Consider the following 24665-nt stretch of genomic DNA (forward strand, 5'->3'; position numbering starts at 1 on the left):
ATACACACATGCAGACATTAATTAATGTATAAGTGCAAATAGACAAACTGTTCATTATATATTGTAGGTTCTTTAAACGTTGTATAGGCTATATACTGTATGCATATCGCATATACATTTGGTTGCCCACAAAAAAGAAGAACCATTCAACATAGTTCTTGAGTTGTCATGTTTCTAAATATATCCATTTCCTTTGCTAAAAATGTTGAGGTACCTCTTTTTTTAAGAGCGTGGGACCTTCACTTGTTCTGCTGACATTATTGAGCAAATGTATTAATGTATTTAACAGAAAAGCCCCTCATGGTGGAAAGATGCTGCAGCCCAGTGCCTTTTGACCACCCTCTCCAGCTGAGAGATATTACAAGTGATCGTCTCGCAGATTTGTGCTCCAGTGCTTCAGAAGATAGAAACAGACAGCTTGCTTTGCTGCTCATTAAAAAAGAGGTAGGAAGTTATTTCAGTGAGATGTTCTTGTTTTTGATTGTACAGTGTGCATGTTACAGTGAATGGTGTAGTGCATAGGAGCCAACATATAAATGGACATATGTGACAAACTCAAGTTCATATCTTGTAAAAAAACAAAGCAACAGCAAAAACAGATTTCAGACGTTTTAAATGTTTCTAAATCCGTGCTTTACATTACTCTTAGGGCAGTGAATTCATCACCATCAACATGCACCTAGAACCACTCTAACCTTTTATTTTATATAAAAAATATATATATCAAGAGCCCAAATGCACTCATTGACAAAATAATAATAATAATGTACCCAGGATTGCTGCAAAACTTGGCAGGCACTTATGTCTAGGGCATATATATAAATGATGTCAGGTGTGGTCTGATTAGACACTGCCTTTTGCCACAAGCACTTGCAAAATGCTTCCCTCGCTGCCCTGCACGAAGGCTCACAGATGTGGGTGATTTTTGGTTTGTACCTCCTCATGAGAAACTGTTGTCTGCTACACATGCCACTATAGTGCCTCCGAAGACATTTTGCCCAGTTAACAAACATTAGCTGCGTTCCAAATCCTAGTCTGCAGCAGTCCTCAGTTACCCACAATTCTCTGTGCATGTATGGCGTGAAGCAGAAAACAAACTGAGCTTCAGAAGTTTCAGGAGCAGAGTTTCTTTACCTTGTAAAGTGTAAAATAGTTGATTCATTACATTTGTCTCTGTAAAATATTCAATCAATCGGCTTTTTATTTAGTATTATTTTATTTTTAATCACAGTCCTACCGAGGACATGTCCGACTTTAGCCACAACCGTTGTGTGGGTTCACAACCGAGCTATTAGCAGGTGTTGAAACCAGTTTTGTTGTGAATTAGAGTACTGAAATTCTATGAACTGTTCCCTATCATCTTTAGCAACAAATCCAGGTCCTGTTTGGGATCTGACGACTGTTTGATTTGAGTATGGAGGCCTTGTAGTGAGTCTTTGCTGTGGAGTGACACACTAGTCAGTAGTGTATATTTGATCAGTTGGGATGACCACTTTGGCAACCTAGGGGTGTGCAGGATCTACAGGCCCAGCCGCAACATCTGTGGGCAAATGTGCCACAGTGTACCATACAGAACCTGTGTGCGTACATGGCTGACCATAATTGATCTTCTATCCAGGCTAGAGGCAGCCCAACATGGTACAAGAGTCCCTTTCAATTATATTTTTCCTCAATAAACCTATTGAATTCATCCTCAATTCAATTACAGATATCATCATCATCTTCACACATAAAATTTAATTCTCTTTCAAACTCTTGCTTGGTGCTTTTTTTGTGTGTCAATGAGTGTACATTCTGAAGTCACTGTATCTGTGTTTACATTGTTAATGTCTCTGCTGTTCTGTATATTTTCTCTTTAGCCTCAGGAGACTAACTGTGATGAGTATGCACCTGGGTACTTTTTACTGAAGCAAGAGGGCGCTGAGCCAATTCTAGTTCGCAAGGAACCATTTAAGAACACCATGGAAAAAGGTGTGAGAGCCTTCATGTCAACTTTAAATTATCTTACTGTCTTTATTTTTCCCTGCTTCAATCTAACTCTGCTTTTTTTTTTCATCTTTCTGCATATGCACAGTAACAATCCCCTCAGCAATACAAACCGTGACCAAGTGCTTTGAAAATCCCAGAGAAATATCAGCTCCTAATCCATCAACCACTAATTCAGCATCAACCACTAATTCAGCAACAACCACTAATACCGTCTCATGTAGCCTTAGAGTGGACTCCTCAGATGACAAAGTCGACCACACTGCAAGTTCATCTACTGTTAAAGATATGGCTTCTCTGTCTGATACCAGAAGTCCAAAACAACCTGCATCAGCTAAGAAATCAACTGTACCACAACTGCCTGCTAATTCAACTCAGCCATCGCTACCTGCTGTTAGCTTACCTGCTCCAGCTGTCTCACTGTCTACCAAAGTAAGCCATTTGTCAATGCCTAGGGGCCAGCCAACAGCTTCATCAGTTTTCCCCCAAACAAACCAGCTTCCAGAGACACATGCCCATCTCAGATCCACCCAAACTCCACAAATCCCTCAAAATATCCAGCTTCCGGCTTCAGTGCCACACCATAGTGTTAAACTGGTGCAGCACCCTCCTCCTCAGCACCAGAATCCAGTGACAGACTCTTGCTTTTCTATCCAGTCGATTAATGCTCCCGTTGCAACTGCAAACAAAATAGTTTTGCCAACCTCAATAGAACAAACTGTGACATCTTTACCTCACTCTTACACTCAGGTCAAACGGCATCAAATCCCTCCTATTGAATCTTTTATTCCTCGTGTCCACAAAATGACTGCACTCAGTCGCTTTTCACGTCATAAAGGCCAGCACACAGTTACACTAGGCCAGGTTCATTTTCCACAGTCTCAGATTACACAAAACCATGCCCTGAAAACACCTGTTCACAGCTCAGTTCCACATGGCCAGGTCCCAGATTCACCAACCAAAGGCCTGCTCCCACCTGTCCAATGCCCAGTTCCACCTATCCAAAGTACACTGCCACCTGTTCAAAGCCTAGTTCCACCTTTCCAGGTCCCACTTCCACGCAAGCAGGGCCAGATTGTACCTGTCAATAGCCCAGTTCCATCTCTTCAAGGCTCAGTTTCACCATGTCAAGGTCATGCTCCTCTTGTTCAAGGCCCAGTTGCACCTATCCAGCGCCCTGTTGCGCCTGTCCAAGGCCCAAGTACACCTGTACAAAGCCCAACTGCACTTGTCCAAGGTCCATTTGCACCTGTCCAAGGCCCATTTGCAACAGTCCAAGGCCCATTTGCAACAGTCCAAGGCCCATTTTCAACAGTCCAAGGCCCAGTTCCTGTCCCACCAAACCAAGTACTTGCTCGATCAAATGAGAAGCCTCCCCCCAACTCACAGAGTTTAAGTTCAAATTTTCCTTCCGTGCCTGTGGCCAATCTGACCACATCAACCCAGCCAAATTATCCTCTGACTCACATTCCGTTTGACCAATCCTATATCCCAGTTCAATCAGCAAAGCCTTCTGTTTCTCCAGTTACAAACACACAGACTGATGCTTCATCTCCACTAATCCAAATGCCAGTCACGACATCCCACTATCTTCCTAGCTCTCTTTGTTCATCTTCGGACCAATACTTCCCTCCACCTAACAACACGTCCGATTTACTTCAGACTTTGCCCCCCATGCCTTTCCACACACCCATTGTCTTAACCCAGCAGGAGGCTGCTTTAGAGCAACCATCCATGATCCATTCCCAGACATCTGGCCAGCCTTTGCAACTTGCACCACTTCTCACTTTGAAGGAACAGCAGGCAGCTGCATGCAACCAAGGAAATATGTCCAAAATAGGACTGAACATGCCTGCGGAAATGCCTATACCTGTCGGTAATAACTTTCAGGAAAATATAAAGTTTCCTTCTTGCCCAAGTCCACCCATCAGTTGTGAGGACAGTGAGCCCATCACCATGGACATGCAAAGTGAAGACCCTACAGAGAATAATGAGAAGAGCAATCCTGTGCCCATACCAGGAGTGAGAGAACATTACAAGGTCCTTTCCAAGCCTGAGCCAAATTTCATAGTGTTAGATTCTACAAAAGAACTCCAAAGCTTTGGAACAAACCTAGTCAAGGGTCCACAGATAGACAGTGAAGTCAGCAACCACAACAATGCAGTTGGCCAGGTTTGGGAAGCATCTGAATCATCGAGTGCATTGCCACATCCAGCTTTGACTGTCCTAGGAGCCGATAAGGGTCACACACTGCCAAAAGCTACACGCCGAGTATTGGAGAAGAATACGGAGTGCTCTGAATGTGGCCGGATTCTCAGCAATGCTTCTTCATTGGAGAACCACATGAGGCTCCATAGAGGTGAGAGGCCATATAACTGTGCCCAGTGCGGAAAGGCCTTCCCCAGTGTCCGAGGCCTCAACCGACATCTAAAAGTCCATGCAGAGGAGAAAGGTTACAAGTGTGAAGTGTGCGGTCGAAGTTTCGTTTACCAGTTCACGCTAACGAAACACAGACTCATCCACTCGGGAGACAGGCCCTATCCTTGTAAAATTTGTGGCAAGAAGTTCTTATCCAAAGCGGACCGGGCCACTCACATGCGGATGCATACAGGAGAGAAGCCGTTCTTCTGCAGCCAATGTGGGAAGACTTTCAAACATCGAGTTGCCCTGAACATGCATGTACAGGGACATAGAGGGGAGAAACGATATGTGTGCCCACATTGTGAGAAAGGATTTGTGGATTTGGGTAATTTTAAAAGACACAAGCGCATCCACACAGGGGAAAAACCATTTGAATGCAAAGAATGTGGTAAGCGATTCACCCAGTCAGCGCACCTCAAGAAACATCTCAACACCCAGCATGCTGTGCCAAAACAAAACTAGGAACTTTCCTATGTAATATGAGCTATGAGAAAAACATCACACAAGATAGCTTTGGAGAGCAGCTGGCAGTCACTGAGAACTAACTGAAGAATTAGCTATTAGCCAATTAGTGCTCTGTTTCCCTTTTTAACTCATTCTTATATGTTCTATGCTGTGAAATGCTGGTCAGTGCAAACATATGCAACTGTCAGACAGACTTTATAACAAGCTATTTAAAAAACAAAGCTAACAGGTAACAAGTATGTCGAATTCCAGTAAATCTTAAGAATTGATTATGTGCCTTTTTTTTTTTTTTTTTTTTTTTACAAAACGTATATATTATTATTTATTATACCTTTTCAACAAAATACTCAGATTCATGTGCAAAATTTGGGACTTATATGGTTGTGAGGAAAGCCTCCTCAGCAAACAGTATTTTTGAGTTTACGATACAGGCCTATGCCAGTTTAATAACATATATCTTAAACAAGAAAACTATGTCCTACATTTGCATATGGGCTACTTTACCTACAGTTAGAATGTAGCTATTTGTAAAGGGTTTTTTAAAGAAAAGGTTGTCATGCATCGACTCGTTTAGCCATTAACAACCCGCCCCCAACTCCACCCCCACTTGTGGTGATCATTCAGTGTAAAAATAATGGCAACATTCCATGATTAAAGTGTACAGAATTGAGCATTTTAGGGGCAAATATTGTCTGTTTAACGTACATCCTTAAGGTTCTCAGGTCATATGAAGAGTGTTTTTTTTACTGATAACAATATTTCATGAGCCATAAATGTTTTAAAGATGTTTTGAATGTTTGAAGTTACTACTCGAAAGCCATAAACAAGTTAACATTCTTTTTACTTAATAAATTACAGTGCTGTGCAAATTTCAGACCATCCACAGGTACTATGTTATATAGTCTTACAATATATACATGTTTAAAATCAGAATTCAGGATACGGCTAAAAGCAAAAATCAAGACAGCAACTCCAGATATTGTTTTGCCTCCCCCCAAAAATATTGCTTGACTACATAAGCAAGGGTTCAGGCATAATTGTAGAATACATTAGTGATGGGGCTAATTTATTTTGAATAACTATCAACTTGTGATGGTTAATTTCCTTCAGCATTAGCATTAATAATGGAACAGAGTGCAATTAGCAATATCACATATAACAAATATTAAAATTAAAATATTAACTTTAACAAACAAGTAGCATATCAACATGAAAACTATTTAACTATAACATGCATCTCACACCTTTCACCCAACACAAAATGAGAAGTGAATAAGTCACACAAAGGACACTCAGTGTCACTTGAATGCTAGCTGTGAGATGTATGTAGATGTTAGATCTACAGCCTCCTTCATTATAGCAGGTTAAACAGACAGAAACGCTGAAGAACCTCAAACCAATTCCTCAGCCATCAGTAAGTCCATTTGCTGTGCTGATTCTGTCTAACCAGCTTTTACGCATGTTTTGCTTTAGTGATTATTGACAAGTGTGTAGAGCTAATGAACATCGTAGAAGCTGAGCATTAAACAAACAGTCAAGATGATAAGGTTTCTCTTTTCAACAGAAAATGACCAACCCAGTGCCATATCTCATCACCTCATTTCAGTCATTATCACCAACTAAATCTGAACTTAGCTGGATAATTTCTCACCTCTGAAAAGTGAAAGTTTTAAGCACTCTTTATGTGATTTGGCTGTGTAGCACATCTTTTTAAACTGTACTTTTAAATTGTTTTGAACTCCAGTTTTGATATTTACATTCATAGATTCTTTGTCAGACTTTTGCACAGTACTGTACATAATGGTGTAGATGTAATAACAGCTACTTTTCTCCAAAACCATCATAAAGTTTGACTCAGTGAACACTATGAAGGCAAAAATCAAATGTAAAACTGGAAGTACTAAATGAACAGCTTATAGCATTACGTTGTTCCATAATCAGAACTACATTAACTTTAGGCACATAAGGTTATAACATATTTCCTTTATGGGAAAGCTGTCTTCAATGTGGTTGTTTCAAAGGAACTTTGTCTGTTGAGCTGGTCTGAGTGATAAGGAGTTTGATGTCAAAATGTGGTCTCAGGCCTGGGCTAGGTTTTTAATTCTTCTGATGCAACCCACCATGCTGTAATAAACTCTTTTGTCTTTTTCTGCATGCAGTTGGCCTTTTCATTTTTAGATTCACTGACATGAAATTAAGACCTTTCTAGTTTTCTGAAATTGATTTAATGGGAATATGTTGTGTTTAAACCTTCTCATAGTTTAAACAGTTCTGTAGAGAATATAAAAAAGTCTTGTACACTTATTTGAAGTAGTTGTAAATTTATAAATTCTTTATTTACTATATTAGGTGACATACAAATAAAGTCAAAAAAGTGTAACTCAGTTTTAAATGTAGAAACAGTGAAGCATTGTGGAGGTGTTACATGTAACGCTATGTTCATTATTGTGTACTATGATTTATTTCATCAATACTTATACATTCATTCATTTATTCGTTGTCTGTGTCTGTACGTATCCTGTTCAGAGTCATGGTGGGTCCGGAGCCTACCCAGAATCACTGGGTGCAAGGCGGGAACACACCCTGGAGTGGGGCAATGCATTAGTCATGCATTAACATCGTTTTCAAAGTGTTTATCTCTGCAGTGTCTTCATGTCTTCAATAATAGACTCTAAAGCATTACAGTGAAAACAAGAAACATTTACTTGAGGGTACCACTGCTACAGGGCAGCCTTCTATATGGAAATAACAGTATCAGAAATCGAAAAAAATGTAATGGGGAAAGCTTTATAATTCAAATACCAAATACCCATGAGGTGTTTGAACCTGTAAATCTGTAAAAGCATAAATATAAAATCAGTCCTATTCAAATATACTCATATGTGAAATTAAAATTTGAATATGGAAAAATAAATTAAGTTTAGATATTAATTTTGAGATTGATATGCTTCAGTCTCATAATTTGTGATACATTATTTAAAGGTAAAAATATTGTTTTCTAAAATCTTCCCTTGAATTTAGAGATTGATATCATTTATACCATCTGTCAGTTCTGTTTATGTCATCATGCACCAGTGGGCAGGAATAAATTATATTAACAATGTTGACATCTCCCACTACCTCTAGGTGTCATGGTGTGAAATAATCTGCTAGCACAGTGACCCACTCTGAAACTGTCAACAGTCTGGAAATACATCATGCGTCGACACGAAAACGTGTTAAGATTTCAGATACACATTGACCCTGATGAACTATAGATGAACTTAAACTGGTATTGGAAAGTGAATACAAATATTGAGCTTCCTTAAGGAGCAGTTTGAAAATGTTTAAGCTAACAAACTTGGACACATCAAAACTGCTCGTTTGCATTTACTTAAATGTGTCTCACAGCAAATTAAAATGGCCAAACATTTCTCTTGTACAATGCAAGACAGTATATGACGTGCAAAACATAGTTTATTCAGTGTCTCTTAGAAGACATAACTTCTGCACTATTGTTACCCTGTTAATTATTTCCTTTGAAACATGCACAAAATGTTTTTGTGTTAAAGCCATTTTGGAAGCACAACAGACTGCTGAACAAAATGGAGGATGTGATGTGAGATATAATCAGCCTGAATAAATGTCCAATCTTCTCAGATTCATAGACCAAATACTTAACTATGAAAAGGAGCCATTGAGTGTTAAATAAATAACAATATCTCTAAAAATCACATTATATGTTTTTTCAATTCTATATATTATTCTGGTTTTATTTCACAAAATACCTGATCTAGTAGAAACATTCTGTGTAGTCACAAAGAGAAGTCATTTACACTGGAATTCACAGATGGTTGCAGTTTAAAGAAAGTTCAATTCACATTTGGCAGAGGGACTTACAATGTTATTAATGCTAAGGCAATGTTAGGAATGTTAGGAATCTTGCCCAGACTCTTATTGGTATAGTGTGGTGTTCTGCTTAACCTGGGAATAGAACCTCAGCCTGTTTAGTGGAGTGCAGGATTGTTACTCACTACGCTATACAAAACAAACTGAAATACACTAGCCTATACATAAATAAAATGTACTGTTAAATTAACTGAAAGTAACCTTTACATTAATTAGTACCTGTTGAGAAAGATTTTTGCTCAAATTACAAGACTCAATAGACCATATCAGTACTCATACATTGGATGTGTGGCTTGATTAAATAAAACAATAAGAATTATGGATTGAGAGACAGGGATTTCTTCAGATATCTACAATTAAGAACTACTTTATAACTGAACTTCAAAGTGCACACATTTCTGAGTGTCTGAATGATATCCTAAATGAAGTAGAGAAGATAGACCAAGAAACATACATACCACATACATAACAGCAAAATATGAAAAAAGAACTTAATATAAATATCAGAGGAAGAATGGGTTAAAAGGTGTAAAACACTACACACTGCCACTAATTCAAGTATCTGGAAAGAATATGGTTGGAAAAATTTGACTCTGTATTTTATAGCTAAACAAGTACAAGACAAGTACATTACCCACAGATACCAACCATTCCTACATTTTCTGGGAGTGAATGTAAATGATAGCATCAAAGACATGCTGGGATATTAAACTCCTAAAGGATGCAAAGATCTTTATCTAATTTTGTTCTTGATAGTGACAGATATGTTATAAACATTCTGTTGATAGCCAGCAAAAAAGCAATAATGTCCCAGCCAGCAGGGAACGTTCACACCACTTTGGCTAACGTTATTTAAAGGTCTTCCTAATGTTATAAGCAAACATTTTTGCAGTAACGTCAATGGAACGTTCCATAAACATTATTAGACCTTGATAAATGTTCTCCCAGTGTTAGTCTGAAACATTCCATGTGAACGTTACATGAACGTTCTTTTAACGTATTTTATATTATATAAATGGTATATGGTGTAATATGGTATTCTTCAGACATATTGGGAAAGAGACACCTGTTTTACATCAATATTTGAGATAAGGTACACATTGAAAGATGTGGATCAATTATTTGTGTTCAACTACATACATTATATTTACATACTTATATTTAATTCAATAATATATTTAAGAAAATCTATTACTTTTTTATCTTTTACCTTTTCCTACATTTTCTGAACTGAAATGTAATAAAAACTACTGTTAGTAGAAATAACTCATTTTCCACCGTGCAGCCCATTTTGCATACTGTTGCCAAGGTTACAGAGATTTAGCGGTTACAGGAACCAGTTTTATCCGGTTCTTTATAGAGGGACCCTCTAATGGCAAAGTAAGAAGTGAGAACTAAAATAATGTTTTTGATGTTATTACCTGTTTTCTGAGTTTTGTGCGAGGTTTGTAGAGCCTTTTATAAATACATCCCATGGATGTAGTACATTTTAGCTATTTAATTTAAGTTTAAAAGAGCAAACATAAGTTAACGGCTATTTATTAGCTAGCATAACTCGCTAGCTTACACTGCATTAGTTATGAGGTAAAAAATATATTTGTACGTGGCACTGCCATGTATGCTAGCTAACACGCACTGTTTATATCCACCGGTATATCATATATAAATATATATATTAAAAAAAAATTGAAACTCCTGAACTGATTTTCTCTGTGACTTTATTTTTTTTTAATTTACTGATGCACATGTATGATTTCTACAACTACAAATTTCATTTTCACAGGTGCTCAGGGGTTTTGTACCAAATATATCGCTAGCTACCTCCATAAACACACTATTTTTTCATAAATTCAGTTACATTGTCTGCAGCTTGGCTGTGATAAAGCACAAGTTAAAATACTAGCTAATAATTTGTATGGCGAGGAATAAAACAAATACATGTGTAAGTTGGGGTCAAACTTGGTCATATGATTAATCCGTTTTAAAAATGAACACATTAGCCATGACAGCACTATTTTAAAGCTTAGAATCTAAACAGGCTCCACTCATTAGGATCATTAGTATGTGCCACACCAAAAGAAACATTCTAGCGATAAATGTTTTCAGCTATAAAACTTATTAAACATAATGTTAGCTAGTTTAATCTACCTTTCTTTCTTTCCTCTCGTCTATTTCTCCCACTCTCTCTCTCGCTCTCTCTCTCTCTCTCGCTCGCTTGCGGTATGCCTCAGAAATTGCTGTATAACTTAAAGAATGCTGTGTTTTAGCCGCACTGGATGGTTTGGAAAAATTGGAACAATGCTTTATATGAACTGATAAATACAAAGAAATACTTCATGAATCTGTTTGTTTATTTTGCAGGTGGAGCATACGGAGACGCCCTAAAAAGTTAGTTTTTTGATGTAGATGATAATAAACATTTTGAAATTCATTAAGCTTACGCTGATTTACCTCAGTGTATCTTTATCACAGCAGCTTAGAAATTATTTACAAAAAGAACACCATAGCAAATCAGAGTGATTTGGAGAAAGGTTTTTTATTTTTTACAAATAGGAATGTTTGAGGCCTGTTAAGCTGATTCACATAACTACACTGAGAAAAATTAATGAAAGGTTAATAGGACCATTATTTGAAAAAATCTCAAATTTTGACACTGCACTGGTATCCTCGTACCTGACACAACGTGCAAAAAAACAAACACAACAAAATAATGCTCCACTGCAGTGCACAAAAGATGTTATAGTCATACAATCTACTAACTTGCAATGAGTGAATAAGAAAGAACAAGAAAACTAACTATATCATGTTAATGTAGCCTTCAGGGGAAAGATGTTCTGAAGACATCAAGAAAAATGGACCTTTTTTACGTTCAGGGAACATTTCCAAAGCAACATTTCCACAACCATAATAGAATGTTAAGGTAAGGTTTTTACATTGCACATAATCAGAACATTCAAAGATAAAGTTCCTAGAATGTAAAATTGTTGGTGCAAAAGAAGTTGAGGTCATATTTTGGGAATGTTACCATAACTTCAATATTAAGCAAACTGGACATAGACTTTACATTACATTACATTACTGTTGAAGGAACATTCCAAAGCAACCAAAATAGAACATTATGGGAATTTTCTAAGAACACAATTTTGCAAAATTTTAAGCATGTTCCAAGACAGTGTTTCTAGAATGTTAAATTACTGGTGTAAATAAGGTTGAGGTAACGTTCCCGGAACATTGTTGTAACTTAAGATAAATGTGCTGAGAATGTTAAAAAAGCTGGACAAATTCACATTGAGGGAACATTCTAGTGTAACCTTCCCAATAACCAAAATAGAACATTATGGGAACGTTCTAAGGGCATTAGTTTGCAAAGTTCTAAGAACGTTCCAAGAGAACATTCCTAGAATTTTACATTATTGATGTAAATAAGGTTGAGGTTACGTTCCGGAATGTTTTTATAACTTGAGAAAAACGTTCTGAGAACGTTAAATAAACTGGACAAATTCACGTTGAGGGAACATTATAATATGCAACGTTCCCACAACCAAAATGGAAAGTTAGGGAAACATTCTGAGAACGTAATTTTGTTTGCTGGGATGTAACTGGTATAGGTTAGAACCACTACTATGGAACAATGGGTAGAAATTTCTCAGAGCAGTGGCAAGACAGAAAGCAGCAGACACATCAACAGTGAGAGCGACAGACTGATAGAGACCCCTCCATTAGTGTATGAGCATTTGCCCACGTTTCCCTCCTTATCCACAACAGACAGGGTCACATTACGTGAGCAGCAGGAGGCTTTGTAGAGCCCTATCACCATAAGAACACCCCCCTTCACCACCGTCTCCTGGGAGAAGTTTCCACTGCCCTGCTGGATGGAGATGTCTTGAATACCTGAGCCGTTGCCATCAGTGATGTTGACGGACAAGTCCCAAGTTGAGGAGGCGCAGTCAGATGGACAGACTGCATTCACCCGCGTAACATTACACAGTGGAGGAGTGAAATCTGTGACCTGTTCAGAATAATTTGCAAAAGTTTTACAGCCAGCTAAAGCTTGGTAAGTTCATTTTTCAAAATATAGGAACAGTTTTTTGTCAGGATGGTTCTTCAAAGGTTCTTGATTAAACACAATGGTCCCACTTAAACCTATGAGGTCTGCATGCAACCACTTGTATACTTAAATAGATTTTTCATGGTGAAACGGTTCTTCAGCTTGATGGAGTGTGTGTTGCATATGGTTTTTCATTGTTTATAACACCAAATAGTTTATGCTATTGTTAAAATGCTTAATGTTACATAGTGCAGTTTCTGCAGTGCTGAGTTTGCAATAGCAATGACGGAGGCTCAATACTTCTTATTACAAATGGAGCATCACAATGATTTTGAAACTGTAACATTAAGGTAAAATACCCGCTGTTGTTTTAATTAAACCTCGAAAAGCCATCTTTTTAGAGTGAAAGGACCCTTACAGGTACAACATTACAGTCCTCACTGGGAACAGAACCCCATCCTGTAATATCACCCACTAGGAAATAATAACTGCTGGTGAGTGTAATCATTTGTCGTTAGGAGAACTTACCTTGGCTAAGACAGAGAGACGGAGCACAGCGTAGTTAGAGTCAGTTCCTCCTGGCCCTTCAGCTGCAATGGTCAGTGTGATGTCTGTTCCTGATGGGGTGTCTGCAGGTGTCTTCAGAGTCACGGCACTTTCAGTACTGACTCCGCTCACCAGCTGCAGACTGAAATAACACAGAAGCCTTGAACCATGTTCATTTTCACTGATCTGTAAATTTAATGTTTCTTATATAGCAAAACTAGCATTTTTAGCAAGATACTTTTAAATGTATCAAGTGCTTTTTTGAATGTATCAGAGGTTCTGAACTAAAGCCATTTCAAACATGGCCACCCCATCTTAGGGGCCTATCCTATAAGGCTTAAAATATTTAATTCAGGGTTACAAAGCAATTGTAACTGCCAGTTCGTCCTGCTGTACGTAGTTTACTTGCCAGTCAGTCTGTTTGATGAGATTACAGCACAATGTCCAGGTATAGTGCGCCATCTACAGGCCATACTTTGTATTACTGGTATTACTACTTCTAGCCTTAAAACAATAGCACTTTGACATCCCCCTCAGGAATTGCTCTTTAGAATTTTTACAGTTTATTGCCCCCCACAACACTGAAATTAACTGTACACTATTGATGCTGCAGTTTATTATTAAATCTGTTAACTATTCATCTTTTCACTGAAACCACGATTGATTTCATGGATTAAGTTGAATGTTTTTTACGTTGGGTTGTATTCGAGAGGAATGCTTCTGTCGTTTCTGATGTTGATGCTGTAGGAGCCTGTGGTTCCATTGGTCACGACAGTGAAGGGGAGTCTAAAGTTTTCCCCTGGAAGCAGAGTGCCGCTTACTGTTGGCTGCAGAGAGAATCAGAAAAGAGGCAAATCAGAGAAAGTATCGAATATACAGAAATCCTAATGGTTTGTTCAGATTAGTTGCTCAATTCCAATTTGTGCTAACAATGCTAACCGGGAACAAGCTAACAAGGAACATCTAGGGCATAGGGTTTTCTGAATGTTTAAATGTAACTTCGATGTGATGTCATTCCCAGGTAAACATCCTGTTTACAAGATAAATGGAAAGCAGCATAAGTACAGAATCTCAGATACAGGCCAGTATCAGTTTAATTACTGTTTTACAACATTAAAAAAACTAATTGCTCCTGTAAGTTAATACTGTGTTAAAACTGTATGAATGGGCAGGTCAAATGTATGCATTTGAGGCACTTTTATACAATTATATGCACAGATTTTGTGTAATAGTGCCTTGTTTTTAACATTAGACATGTACCTTAATGATGATCTTAGACAGAGACATCTGTGTAGTGCTCTGCCTCTGGAAGCGGCTGGAAGTGGCATTCTCTCGTCCTTTCATCATCACCACAAACTCTCCTTCAGGAACCGTACTCACAGTAACCAAGTAGTACCCACCACCCATCTCCTGTATGACTCCATCTGCCACACGATCTCCTGAAACCTCCACCAGAGCCACCTCCTCCACTTTCAGAGCTTGTGCACCCTTCTGTCCGGTTACGGTTAGAAACAACTTAGCAGGTAGCCCTGAGGTACCAAATGAATGAAAGATGTAGAGAGTCATGTTTCTGTCATTGTTTTTAATTGTTCACTAATCATTTGTTCATTATGCCCAAAAGGTGTCACCCTTCAAACTCCATTAGCTCCATACTGTAGTAGTAAAGAGTATATCACAGAAGTCTTGAGATTCATAACTACAACTGTTATAAGTTTTTAATTCATCCATTATCTGTAAGCGCTTATCCAGTTCAGGGTCGCGGTGGGTCCAGAGCCTACCTGGAATCATTGGGCGCAAGGCGGGAATACACCCTGGAGGGGGGGCGAGTCCTTCACAGGGCAAAACAAACAAACAAACAAACAAACTCACTTACTCACTCACTCACTCACTCACCCACCCACCCACTCACCCACCCACAACCTCCAGGTCCCTGGAGCTGTGTGACTGCAACACTACCTGCGCCACCGTTCCACCCAATATGTTTTTCAATGCAGTGTAACTCACAAGAGAAAACAAATTGCTTTGTAATCCATGAATGAACAAGTAAAAATTAGGTAAAACAATCCAGGACTTCTGTATTATAAACTGTATTTTAAACTGACAAACAAAACAAAAATAAAATACCAACCAGCACATGACATTAAGAACTTCTCAGCTTTTCTGACTTGAAAACTATTTAGACTATGTATTATATAAAGATAATAAATACAAATTTAATTAAAATTGATTGTGAAATACAGAATATAAGAGAAATTTTAGTGTCTTTTAAAAACATATTTTATATATTCCTAAACACTCCACTAGTGGGGCGTGCTGAGCATTTTGAATACCTCTGCTTTTAAACAGAGCGTAATGCTATGTATATTGTTATTGGATTTCTCTTTATAGATTATTTAGTTGATCAACAAACAGCAGTTACTATGAGTAATCCAACCTGTTTGTGGGCGACCATCAATAGCAGCATATCCTGGGTGGACTCCTTTAAATTCCTCCACAAAGTTGTAAATGAAAGTAATTGCACTTTGAGCTGAAAAAAACATAAATGCACACACTGAAAATCACATTTGAGCACACAGTGTACTCTACTGTACATACAATGGGTGTAAATTCAGTTAAAGTGAAGTTTATTATAGTTGACCTATGCCTGCTTGTAATGTATGCATACTGTATACTTAGTAGCAGCTCTGGGATTGCACTCACCAGTGATTTTGATGGTGTAGGCCTGAGTGGACTCTATGCTGAGGTTCCACAGACCTGTCTTTGGGGGAGAATTGAGCTGAACTCGCCTCAGGTTCCCCACAGTCTGAATCACAGCCAGAGACCCAATAGTGTTACTGTCAGACTGAGACTCTCCTGAAAAGCCCAAAGATTCTGTTTATGTCACTGGCCATATCCAGAAGTGAACTGGTGGTAATCATGTGAACAGTGTTATCCAACTTGGTTGATATTAATTACAAACGTGTCATGCTCAGCAATATCCAGAGTGTTCTCTTACCTGATGGACTACGCAGGGTGAATTTAAGCAAATCTCCAGTGATGTAGGCAGTCACATTGGACACTGACGCATCGAGAAGGAAGGGGAAATTCTCCACACGGCCTGGGTTTCTGGCCCTCTGCAGAATCGTGACCTGAGAACAGACCATGCAGAGGATGCTTTAATTTCAGCTTCATAAGCATGTAAGAGATGGCTTTATTAAACAGATTCATTATGCATTCAAATCAGACGTCAATATATTCTCCTACCAGAGCGGACGTGGAGGTGTCAACAATGATTTCAGTGGCACTGGGCAGTTCAGCCTTGGTCACTTTTATAGCTTGACCTCCAGAAGCCAAAGCCAAGTCATAATACAGCTGGAACTGTGAACTTCCTGCTGAGCTCACTGATCTTCTTGACCTACCTGATGTCAAGAAGTAGGAGACCTGTGTGTGGGAAAGCAATTTTAAACTTCAAGAAAATGTATCAAAATAGAAGTCATGTTCTTATTATGGAATTTATCATAAACTGACAACTAGTGGCCTTGAGTTATCAGATATTCTGTACCAAAGCTGTGCTAAACATGGCTGACTCCTTGTGGGGGACCCACTCTATGGATCATAATCTGTTTCATTCAGAGACTAAAAGACAACAAAAATCAATCATCTCACAAGCTCTAGAACAAGTGTAAAAATAGTATGTAATCACCTTCATGCTTGCAGCTTTTGGGGTTAAAAGGGATTGATTGCATCATTGAGCTTTAAAGGCTTCATGTGATTTGTTGAATGTGTAGGGAGTGAAGTCTGAGGCACTTACTGTAGACTTGGTGCTGCGGATGAGGGCTGTGATGGTTTTCTCCAAGTGTGTGTCTTTAGCCGGGGCATCAGTAAAAACATAAATTTGAGATGAGGCTGGAGCTCCAGTCAGAGCCAGCTGAGAGAGAGAGAGAGAGAATGATTGTGTATGAAAGAAGCAGCTCTGAGCACATTTCCTCTGTATTTACAGTTTTTATTAAAATTCCCTTGCTCAGCTATGTGTTTATGTCCTGTCCTTCAGTACCTGCACTGCTGATAGACACATCTCCGGTATATCTCCTCCCCCTTCTGCTCCCAGTTTCGAGATCTCTGCCTTCATTACATCTTGGTCTGTTGTTCTTATGAGTGGTCCGAAACCTACAAATACACATTACCATGTATATTTAAATGTAAAAAAAACCAGAAGGTTTGCTCTGAAGGCTCTTCTGCAAAATGATTGGCTCTGAAGGATCGTCTTCAAAATTATTGACTCTGAAGGCTCTTCTGAAAAATGATTGGCTCTGAAGGCTCTTCTGAAAAAAAGATATTCTAAACATTCTAAACCATATGATTTAGAGCAGGTGAACATTGAAATGCACAGGGTGCACACTCTAGGTCTTAGTCTGGTCATTGTGATGATCTTAAAGAAAGGGAGAAGGACGTGTTGTGGAATTGCATGTGTTGCGTACTACATGTGCATGTGCCATTGTTATGCAATGACACAGGAAGTGATTTCACTCACTTGGGTCATTGAATGGGACCAGGATGTATTCCGAGGGCTCATCCTGGGTCCCTGTCTTACTGTCGATGATTTTATATGCCACTCGTTTCGCTTCCGCAATGTCATCAGACATGCTGCCTGTGGTGTCAATCACAAAGCACAGAACAGCAGAACGAGCTATACCCATCAACCTTAGAGAGAAGGAAGAGGAAGAGATAGACAGGAGAACAGAGAAAGAGAGTGAGGGTACTCAGGTATTCAGTTTCTAAGTACACCTAGGGACACGTTATTGAGGTACATCTTTTTCCCCTACCTCAATTGCTCGGTATTTACTTCAGGTATGACTTTATGTCCTACCTCAGGTACTCAATATTTACTTCAGGTATGACTTCTGGCCCTACCTCAGGTACTCATTATTTACCTCAGGTATGACTTTTGGCCCTACCTCAGGTACTCATTATTTACTTCAGGTATGACTTCTGGCCCTACCTCAGGTACTCATTATTTACCTCAGGTATGACTTCTGGCCCTACCTCAGGTACTCATTATTTACTTCAGGTATGACTTCTGGCCCTACCTCAGGTACTCATTATTTACCTCAGGTATGACTTTTGGCCCTACCTCAGGTACTCATTATTTACCTCAGGTATGACTTCTGGCCCTACCTCAGGTACTCATTATCTACCTCAAGTATGACTTCTGGCCCTACCTCAGGTACTCATTATTTACCTCAGGTATTACTTTTGGCCCTACCTCAGGTACTCATTATTTACCTCAGGTATGACTTTTGCCCCTACCTTATGCATTTGGTATGTATCTCTGGTCCAACTTATTTTGCCCAAACTCAAATAATATAGTATTCACTATTAGTCTTTTTTCCCTACCTCAAGTATTCCGTGTCTACCTCAGGTCCAACTTTTTGCTCTAACGCCGTTATTCACTATCTAACTCAGGTATAGTCTCAGCCACGGATGCTCCGCCCACAAATTGGCTGAGAGTCAAACATCTTTACAGCAGAAACCTGGCCCCACTTTCAGGATCCTGGCAGTTGCATTCTGATTGGCTCTCTGTACATCCACATATACGCACTTCTGTGCATCATTTTTCACTGCCTCTTACTGGTCCGACATGAATCATAAAGACTCCCTCCCACACGTCATGCCAAAATAGCAGACTTGCCATTGGCCTTTTTGCATATCAGTCAAATTTCTTTTCCTGCAGTAGTAGGTGGTTCTGGACAACATTAAGGGTCGAAATGCACGCTCTCACTAGAGAGTCAAAGCAAGACTCCCTCAGATACACTTTTCTGCCCTACCTCAGGTATTTAGTATATACCATAGGTATGTCTTTTTGCCCTACCTCATGTACTCTGTATCTACCTCCTGTACACCTTATTGTCCTACCTCAGGTACTCAGTATCAGGTATGTCTTTTTGCTCTACCTCAAAAATTCAGTATCTACCACAGCTATGTTTTTTTTTTGCCTTACTTCACATACTCAATATTTGACATAGGCATGACCTACCTCAGGTACTCCTTATTGCCTGCTGCCCCACGGATGTCTTCCAGCAGATCAAGCGTAGCCATTGTTGCCACGGTAACAGCAGCAATGTGCAGGTCTGCATTATGGGCCTTTAGCTCATCTTTATTTATCCCACCCCGAGGATTCTGAGTACTGCTGAGGTCAGCATCCCCACCATGACTGCATTTACCTGAGATCACACACAGAGCGTTTCATTTGAATGATGCCTTTTACATTCACAGAGAAGGTGTTTTGCTTGTCAGAATACATTTGCATTCACTATCAGTTCCAATCACTTTTGGTTCCCCTGGGAGATACATGCAATTTTTAAAATTAGTTTTATTTAATTATTTATGTAGATAACAAGAGACTTAAGCACTCTATATGACACTATATAAGACCTTGTGAAATTTTTATTTGCTCACAGCGATTCTAATATGGCCTCTTATTAGCATCATTTAATGAACAATACCCAGCTATACACTGGCAGTGTGTAGTAGACTACTGGCTTTGTTGGTGCAAATGTAAATCCTGAGTTTACCTTTAGGCTTGTCGGAAGAAATCAGGCCCATGTATCCGGACGTGAGTTTCTGCCCACTTATGATGGAAGGCAGCAGTGGGTTTGGACATATCCCACTGGCACAGTCACTGCAGGTTGGAGTGTTCACATCTACACACACACACACACACACAAACTGTAATTGAGTGGGTTGGTCTGGAAATGTATATATCTGTATATACTCGTTATATAATGTGTTACAGAATGGTTATGTTATAAAAGTTTATAATATAAGGTGTGGTCTCTCACTTCTCTTAAGTCACACTCATGCACTGTTTAATGGTTGTAATTTTACTACTCATTTCACTGGAGAAGTCAGATTCTGTTCCACCTCCTCTCGTCTCTTTCTCTCAGATTTATATCAGTTACCTGCTATGTTGCTGAGGGCGAGGTTAGGCTTGATGAGGTTGGGATACGGTTTCTCATTTCCAAGCTCAACCCAGTTGCTGTGGCTGTAAAAGTCCTGAAAGAAGAGTCATTTCCTCATTAGTCGTGGCATATTTTCATGTGTTTAGTAACAATTCGGATGTGTGATTTCCTGATGCTGATTTGTCAGAATGAACATAGTACTAAAGCTGTAAGTTAGGAGTTCCTAACCATTTAAATACTGCAGCCTAATTTTAGGTGAATAATACTTCCCAATAACACATTCCCTCCCTCCCCCTCTCTCTCTCTCTCTCTTTCTCTCACCTGTAGAGTATGTAGGATTCGGCCCAGTGTTTCTCTTGCAGCTTGGAAGTTTTGTTTGCGGACATTGGCCTTAACAGAAGCAGTGCCCTGTGTGATGAGGGCCCTTCCCCCAGCGAAGGCCTCGCTGTTGAAATGATGTGGGTTACTGACCATGAAGTCTCTGTCCACCTGGCTGTTCTGCATGTAGATCTGATTCAGGGCTTCATGGAACTTAGCCGCAGAAACTTTACCAGTGGCAGATCCCAGACATGCTGACAACAGCTCCTCTGGAGAGGAACCCTGTAAAACACATGCACACATTTAATAAATGTGAATATTACTTAATAATGTATATAAAATGTCACATAAAGTTTGAAAACCTACATACAGTGCACTACATACACCAATCAGGCATATTACAATCACCACTCCAGCAGCACTGCTGTGTCTGATCCACACATACAAGCCCAACACACCACCACACATCAATGACAATGCTGAAGAATGGCCCACCACTCAAACAATCCTGTCTCTGTGGTGATCCTGTGGGGGTCCTGTCCATTTAAGACTGGGGTGAAAGGGGGCTAACAAAGTATGCAGTAGACTCATGGACTACGGTCTGTAATTGAAAAGCTACAATGTGCACCGTATTGTCAGCAGAGCTGAGAAAATGGACAGGGAGTATTGAAACAAGGATGGTGTTAATATTCTGGCTGATTGGTGTATACCACAAACACATACTGACCGTTGGCTTGAACTCTCTCCCCTCAGACTCTGCCACTGCTTTACACACTTCTTGGATCTTTTTCAACACAGCCTCTTCAGTGATGGTCACGTGTGTGTTCCCATTACCCCCTAGCGGCACAAACCCCTTAACTCCAGAGCCCAATAGCCCCAGCAGAGCCAGAACACACACCACTGACCTCATGTCCAGCTAAGACACAGAAAAAACACATTTATTATTCATATATTCATAAATATATTTAATATTTGACCATAACTTGACCATAATTTTGACTCCTCACTGTCTGTGAGGAGTGTTGTGTGCTCTCCCAGTGTCCGCGTGGGTTTCTTCCGGGTGACTGTCTGTGAGGAGTGTGGTGTGTTCTCTCAGTGTCCGCGTGGGTTTCTTCCGGGTGACTGTCTGCGAGGAGTGTGGTGTGTTCTCCCTGTGTCCGCGTGGGTTTCTTCCGGGTGACTGTCTGTGAGGAGTGTGGTGTGTTCTCCCCGTGTCCGCGTGGGTTTCTTCCAGGTGCTCTGGTTTCCTCCCCCGGTCCAAAAAAAACCACACGTTGGTAGGTGGTTTGGCGACTCAAAAGTGTCCATAGGTGTGAGTGAATGTGTATGCGTGTGTTGCCCTGTGAAGGACTGGTGTGCCCTCCAGGGTGTGATCCTGCCTTGCGCCCAGTGATTCTAGGTAGGCTCCAGACCCACCGCGACCCTTAATTGAATGAACGGGCACAGACAGTGAATGAATCTTATACTTTCCATGTTGCCAAATACTTATATACTTCCCAAAATGTTTAATTCCACAGTAGCGCAAAAGTGTAGTTGTTCTAAGATTGTTGGAGAAGTCAACTGTTTTTTACATTAACATCGAGATATAAATATAAACAGCCTTCTTTAGAATGACAATAAGATTAATTAGCATTAAATTATTTAGTTAAGTTTCAGTGCATATCCAAGCGGATAGAGACAATACAAATTCATACACACAGTACTTTTAAGCAAAATCTCAGCCACAACCGTGGGCAGTGATATATATAATCACCTGTGATAATTCATGAATATAATATCAAAAGAAGGAAATTAATAATGTGCTGAAAATGTAAAATTTTTTATTAAATATTTGACATTTTTTAACTAAATATTTGCATAAGTGACCAGAGTAGTTCCACAAAGTATCATGCACATCTATATTACAAACAAAGTTACGGAATAATTCATAGAAGTAGCTGAACTATTAAGCCTTGAGATTACTGCGTTAACAACCGTTATTAATATTTTTAAAATGTATTGCAGTTCTTTTCAATGTAACTAAGAAGTGTTTAAGATATTTACATAAACAATGTGCATAATTAGAGGTATGCACACATACAGGTATAAACTAGAGGTGTAGTCTAATTATTTTCCATACCTTCTGAGTTAAGCTCCCACTGTGTGGGTGTATCCTCTCACAATGCCTGATTTTCAGTGCTAAAATCTCCCGGAGTGTTTTCTGCTGTATATATATATATATACATGTGTGTGTGTAAATGTAAGTGTATATATAGGCAGGGTTTGGGGCTAGTGGGTGTGGTCATTAAACATGGGCCAATTATTAACTGTTTAGCCGTTTTCATGTCTGGGGTTGTCATAATGTTGTAATCACTGTAGTAAGATACTGCGTGTACAGAATTTCATAACTACAGGAAGCCCATTTGGCAGGGACTCTTCCTTTTCTTTTGCTCTTATTAAGTCATTAACCTGTTCCTGCTTTTTATAAACTTTGCTTTCACATTCTGCAACACAGACACTCATATAGTAACCCTCAGAAATAACTTCTCCATTCAGCAACACCATGTGGTTTTATATACATATAAAGTAGAGCTATAAAATCAATAAAGTATACATACACTAATCAGCCAAAACATTACTGCTACCTCCTACACTCATTCTCCATTTTATTAGGTTAATTGACCTTATAGGTACATGCTGAAGTTTTACAATTAAAGAATCTAATCCTTAGTCTATCTGTTGATCTACATACTTTGTTATTCCCTCTTTGGCCTGTTTTTATAGCCAGGGCCACCACAAGACCCACACAGAGTTTTAATTTGCATTGTTGATCAACGGTGATGTGTTGGTGTGTTGTGCTGGTACAAGTGGATCAGACACAGCAGTGTTGCTGAGGTTTTTAACAGTGTGCCCAATTAATTTGTCAGTAACATAATTTCAAAATCGTTTTCTGAAACATAATTTGGGGTGAAACACTTTATAGCTTTCTATATGTTTAAATTATTTAATCCCTAATTTTAGTCATTATCAATTTCACCCACTTGGTAGATCTCCCATTGTGCAGTGAAACCAGAATTAGTGAGTGCAAGTCAGATTAATAGTGACAGTCATTTGAAAAGCAGTGTACATTTATACAAACAAAATTAATTCACTTTTTGGTTTGTGATTTTAAGAGGATTCCAGTCTAAATACAAACAATAGGTCTCCTTCTATCATAGAGTGTAAACACTTTGAGGTTTTGAACTAAGCCAACCATAACAGCTTATCAAAATGATAATAATGAAACATATTTACAGTTCAACACGCTTGGAGGATAACCTTTTTAATTGATAACCATTTTAATTGATTTTAGAGCAGTGTTGTGAAAGAGAATTACATTCCACAACCCTAGGGGTAGCCCAGGGGCAAAAATACCATATCTTACCTAGCTAGTTATAGTTTAGTTTAGCTACATAAAAATCTGAAGTATATTTCACCTCACGTATTCACTAGAAGAAGAGTGATGCACATTTAGTTGTTGCAAATTTTATGAGATTTCCACAAGAATTAAATATATTACACAAAACAGTCATGTTGTAAAGTTTAGTCACTTAAGGCATTATCTGAACTAATGTAATATTTAGTTCATGTGGCAATGATTAAGTTAATTAATCAGCGTCAAATGGTCTTTCATATTTTCACAACATAATCTCCAGCAATGAATTCACAACTTTACCAATCTCCTGTATCTTTCTGTGTGATCTTCCTAGCGTGCCTGGAATGTACACCCACCTTACTTTAATGAGTCTCTGAATTCCAAGTACTTTGTTTTGTGGTTGTCATTAATGGGTGAATCACCATTCAAAGGTCAAGTCAAGTCAAGGCAAGAGAGTTTTGTTGTTAATTCTGCATATGTACAGGGCATACAAGGGATTGAAATTACGTTACTCTCCTCTCCAAGATGCAGTAACTAAGTATATAAATATATGAAAGTGAACAAACAGAAGACAAATGCAGGACATACGATACCAGCAGCTCACTGATAGACATACATGAGTCAATGGGACACTGACTGAAGACAATAACCTGATTTGGAG

The 24665-nt window shown here is 39.0% G+C and overlaps 2 protein-coding genes and 2 long non-coding RNA genes across 4 annotated transcripts; 3 read left to right on the top strand and 1 right to left on the bottom strand.

Annotated features, from left to right (window-relative positions):
• Nucleotides 1-410: 410 nt before the first annotated feature.
• Nucleotides 411-7001, top strand: LOC136705058 (uncharacterized). The gene is made up of 3 exons (XM_066678277.1): nt 411-444; nt 1860-1971; nt 2075-7001. Exons 2-3 carry the CDS (start codon nt 1962-1964, stop codon nt 4867-4869), a joined length of 2805 nt encoding a protein of 934 aa, XP_066534374.1. The 5' UTR covers nt 411-444; nt 1860-1961; the 3' UTR covers nt 4870-7001.
• Nucleotides 7002-10099: 3098 nt separating this feature from the next.
• LOC136706048 (uncharacterized) lies at nt 10100-14587 on the top strand. The gene is made up of 5 exons (XR_010804105.1): nt 10100-10140; nt 11122-11148; nt 11576-11680; nt 12526-12814; nt 14376-14587. It is a non-coding gene; the product is annotated as an uncharacterized lncRNA (long non-coding RNA).
• LOC136706047 (von Willebrand factor A domain-containing protein 7-like) lies at nt 11340-23250 on the bottom strand. Its single transcript, XM_066679947.1, has 17 exons — nt 22730-23250; nt 21338-21526; nt 20614-20892; nt 20293-20386; nt 19906-20034; nt 19368-19554; nt 17865-18034; nt 17388-17500; nt 17145-17261; nt 16598-16774; nt 16350-16482; nt 16055-16207; nt 15789-15881; nt 14615-14883; nt 14048-14181; nt 13337-13496; nt 11340-12769 (listed from the first exon to the last, which is right to left on the bottom strand). The coding sequence occupies exons 2-17, from the start codon at nt 21518-21520 to the stop codon at nt 12407-12409; spliced, it is 2754 nt and encodes a 917-aa protein (XP_066536044.1). The 5' UTR covers nt 21521-21526; nt 22730-23250; the 3' UTR covers nt 11340-12406.
• Nucleotides 19882-20755, top strand: LOC136706049 (uncharacterized). The gene is made up of 3 exons (XR_010804106.1): nt 19882-20018; nt 20278-20500; nt 20620-20755. It is a non-coding gene; the product is annotated as an uncharacterized lncRNA (long non-coding RNA).
• Nucleotides 23251-24665: the final 1415 nt, after the last annotated feature.

The sequence above is a fragment of the Hoplias malabaricus genome, chromosome 8 (genome assembly GCF_029633855.1).
Source record: "Hoplias malabaricus isolate fHopMal1 chromosome 8, fHopMal1.hap1, whole genome shotgun sequence".
Taxonomy (NCBI): Eukaryota; Metazoa; Chordata; class Actinopteri; order Characiformes; family Erythrinidae; genus Hoplias; species Hoplias malabaricus.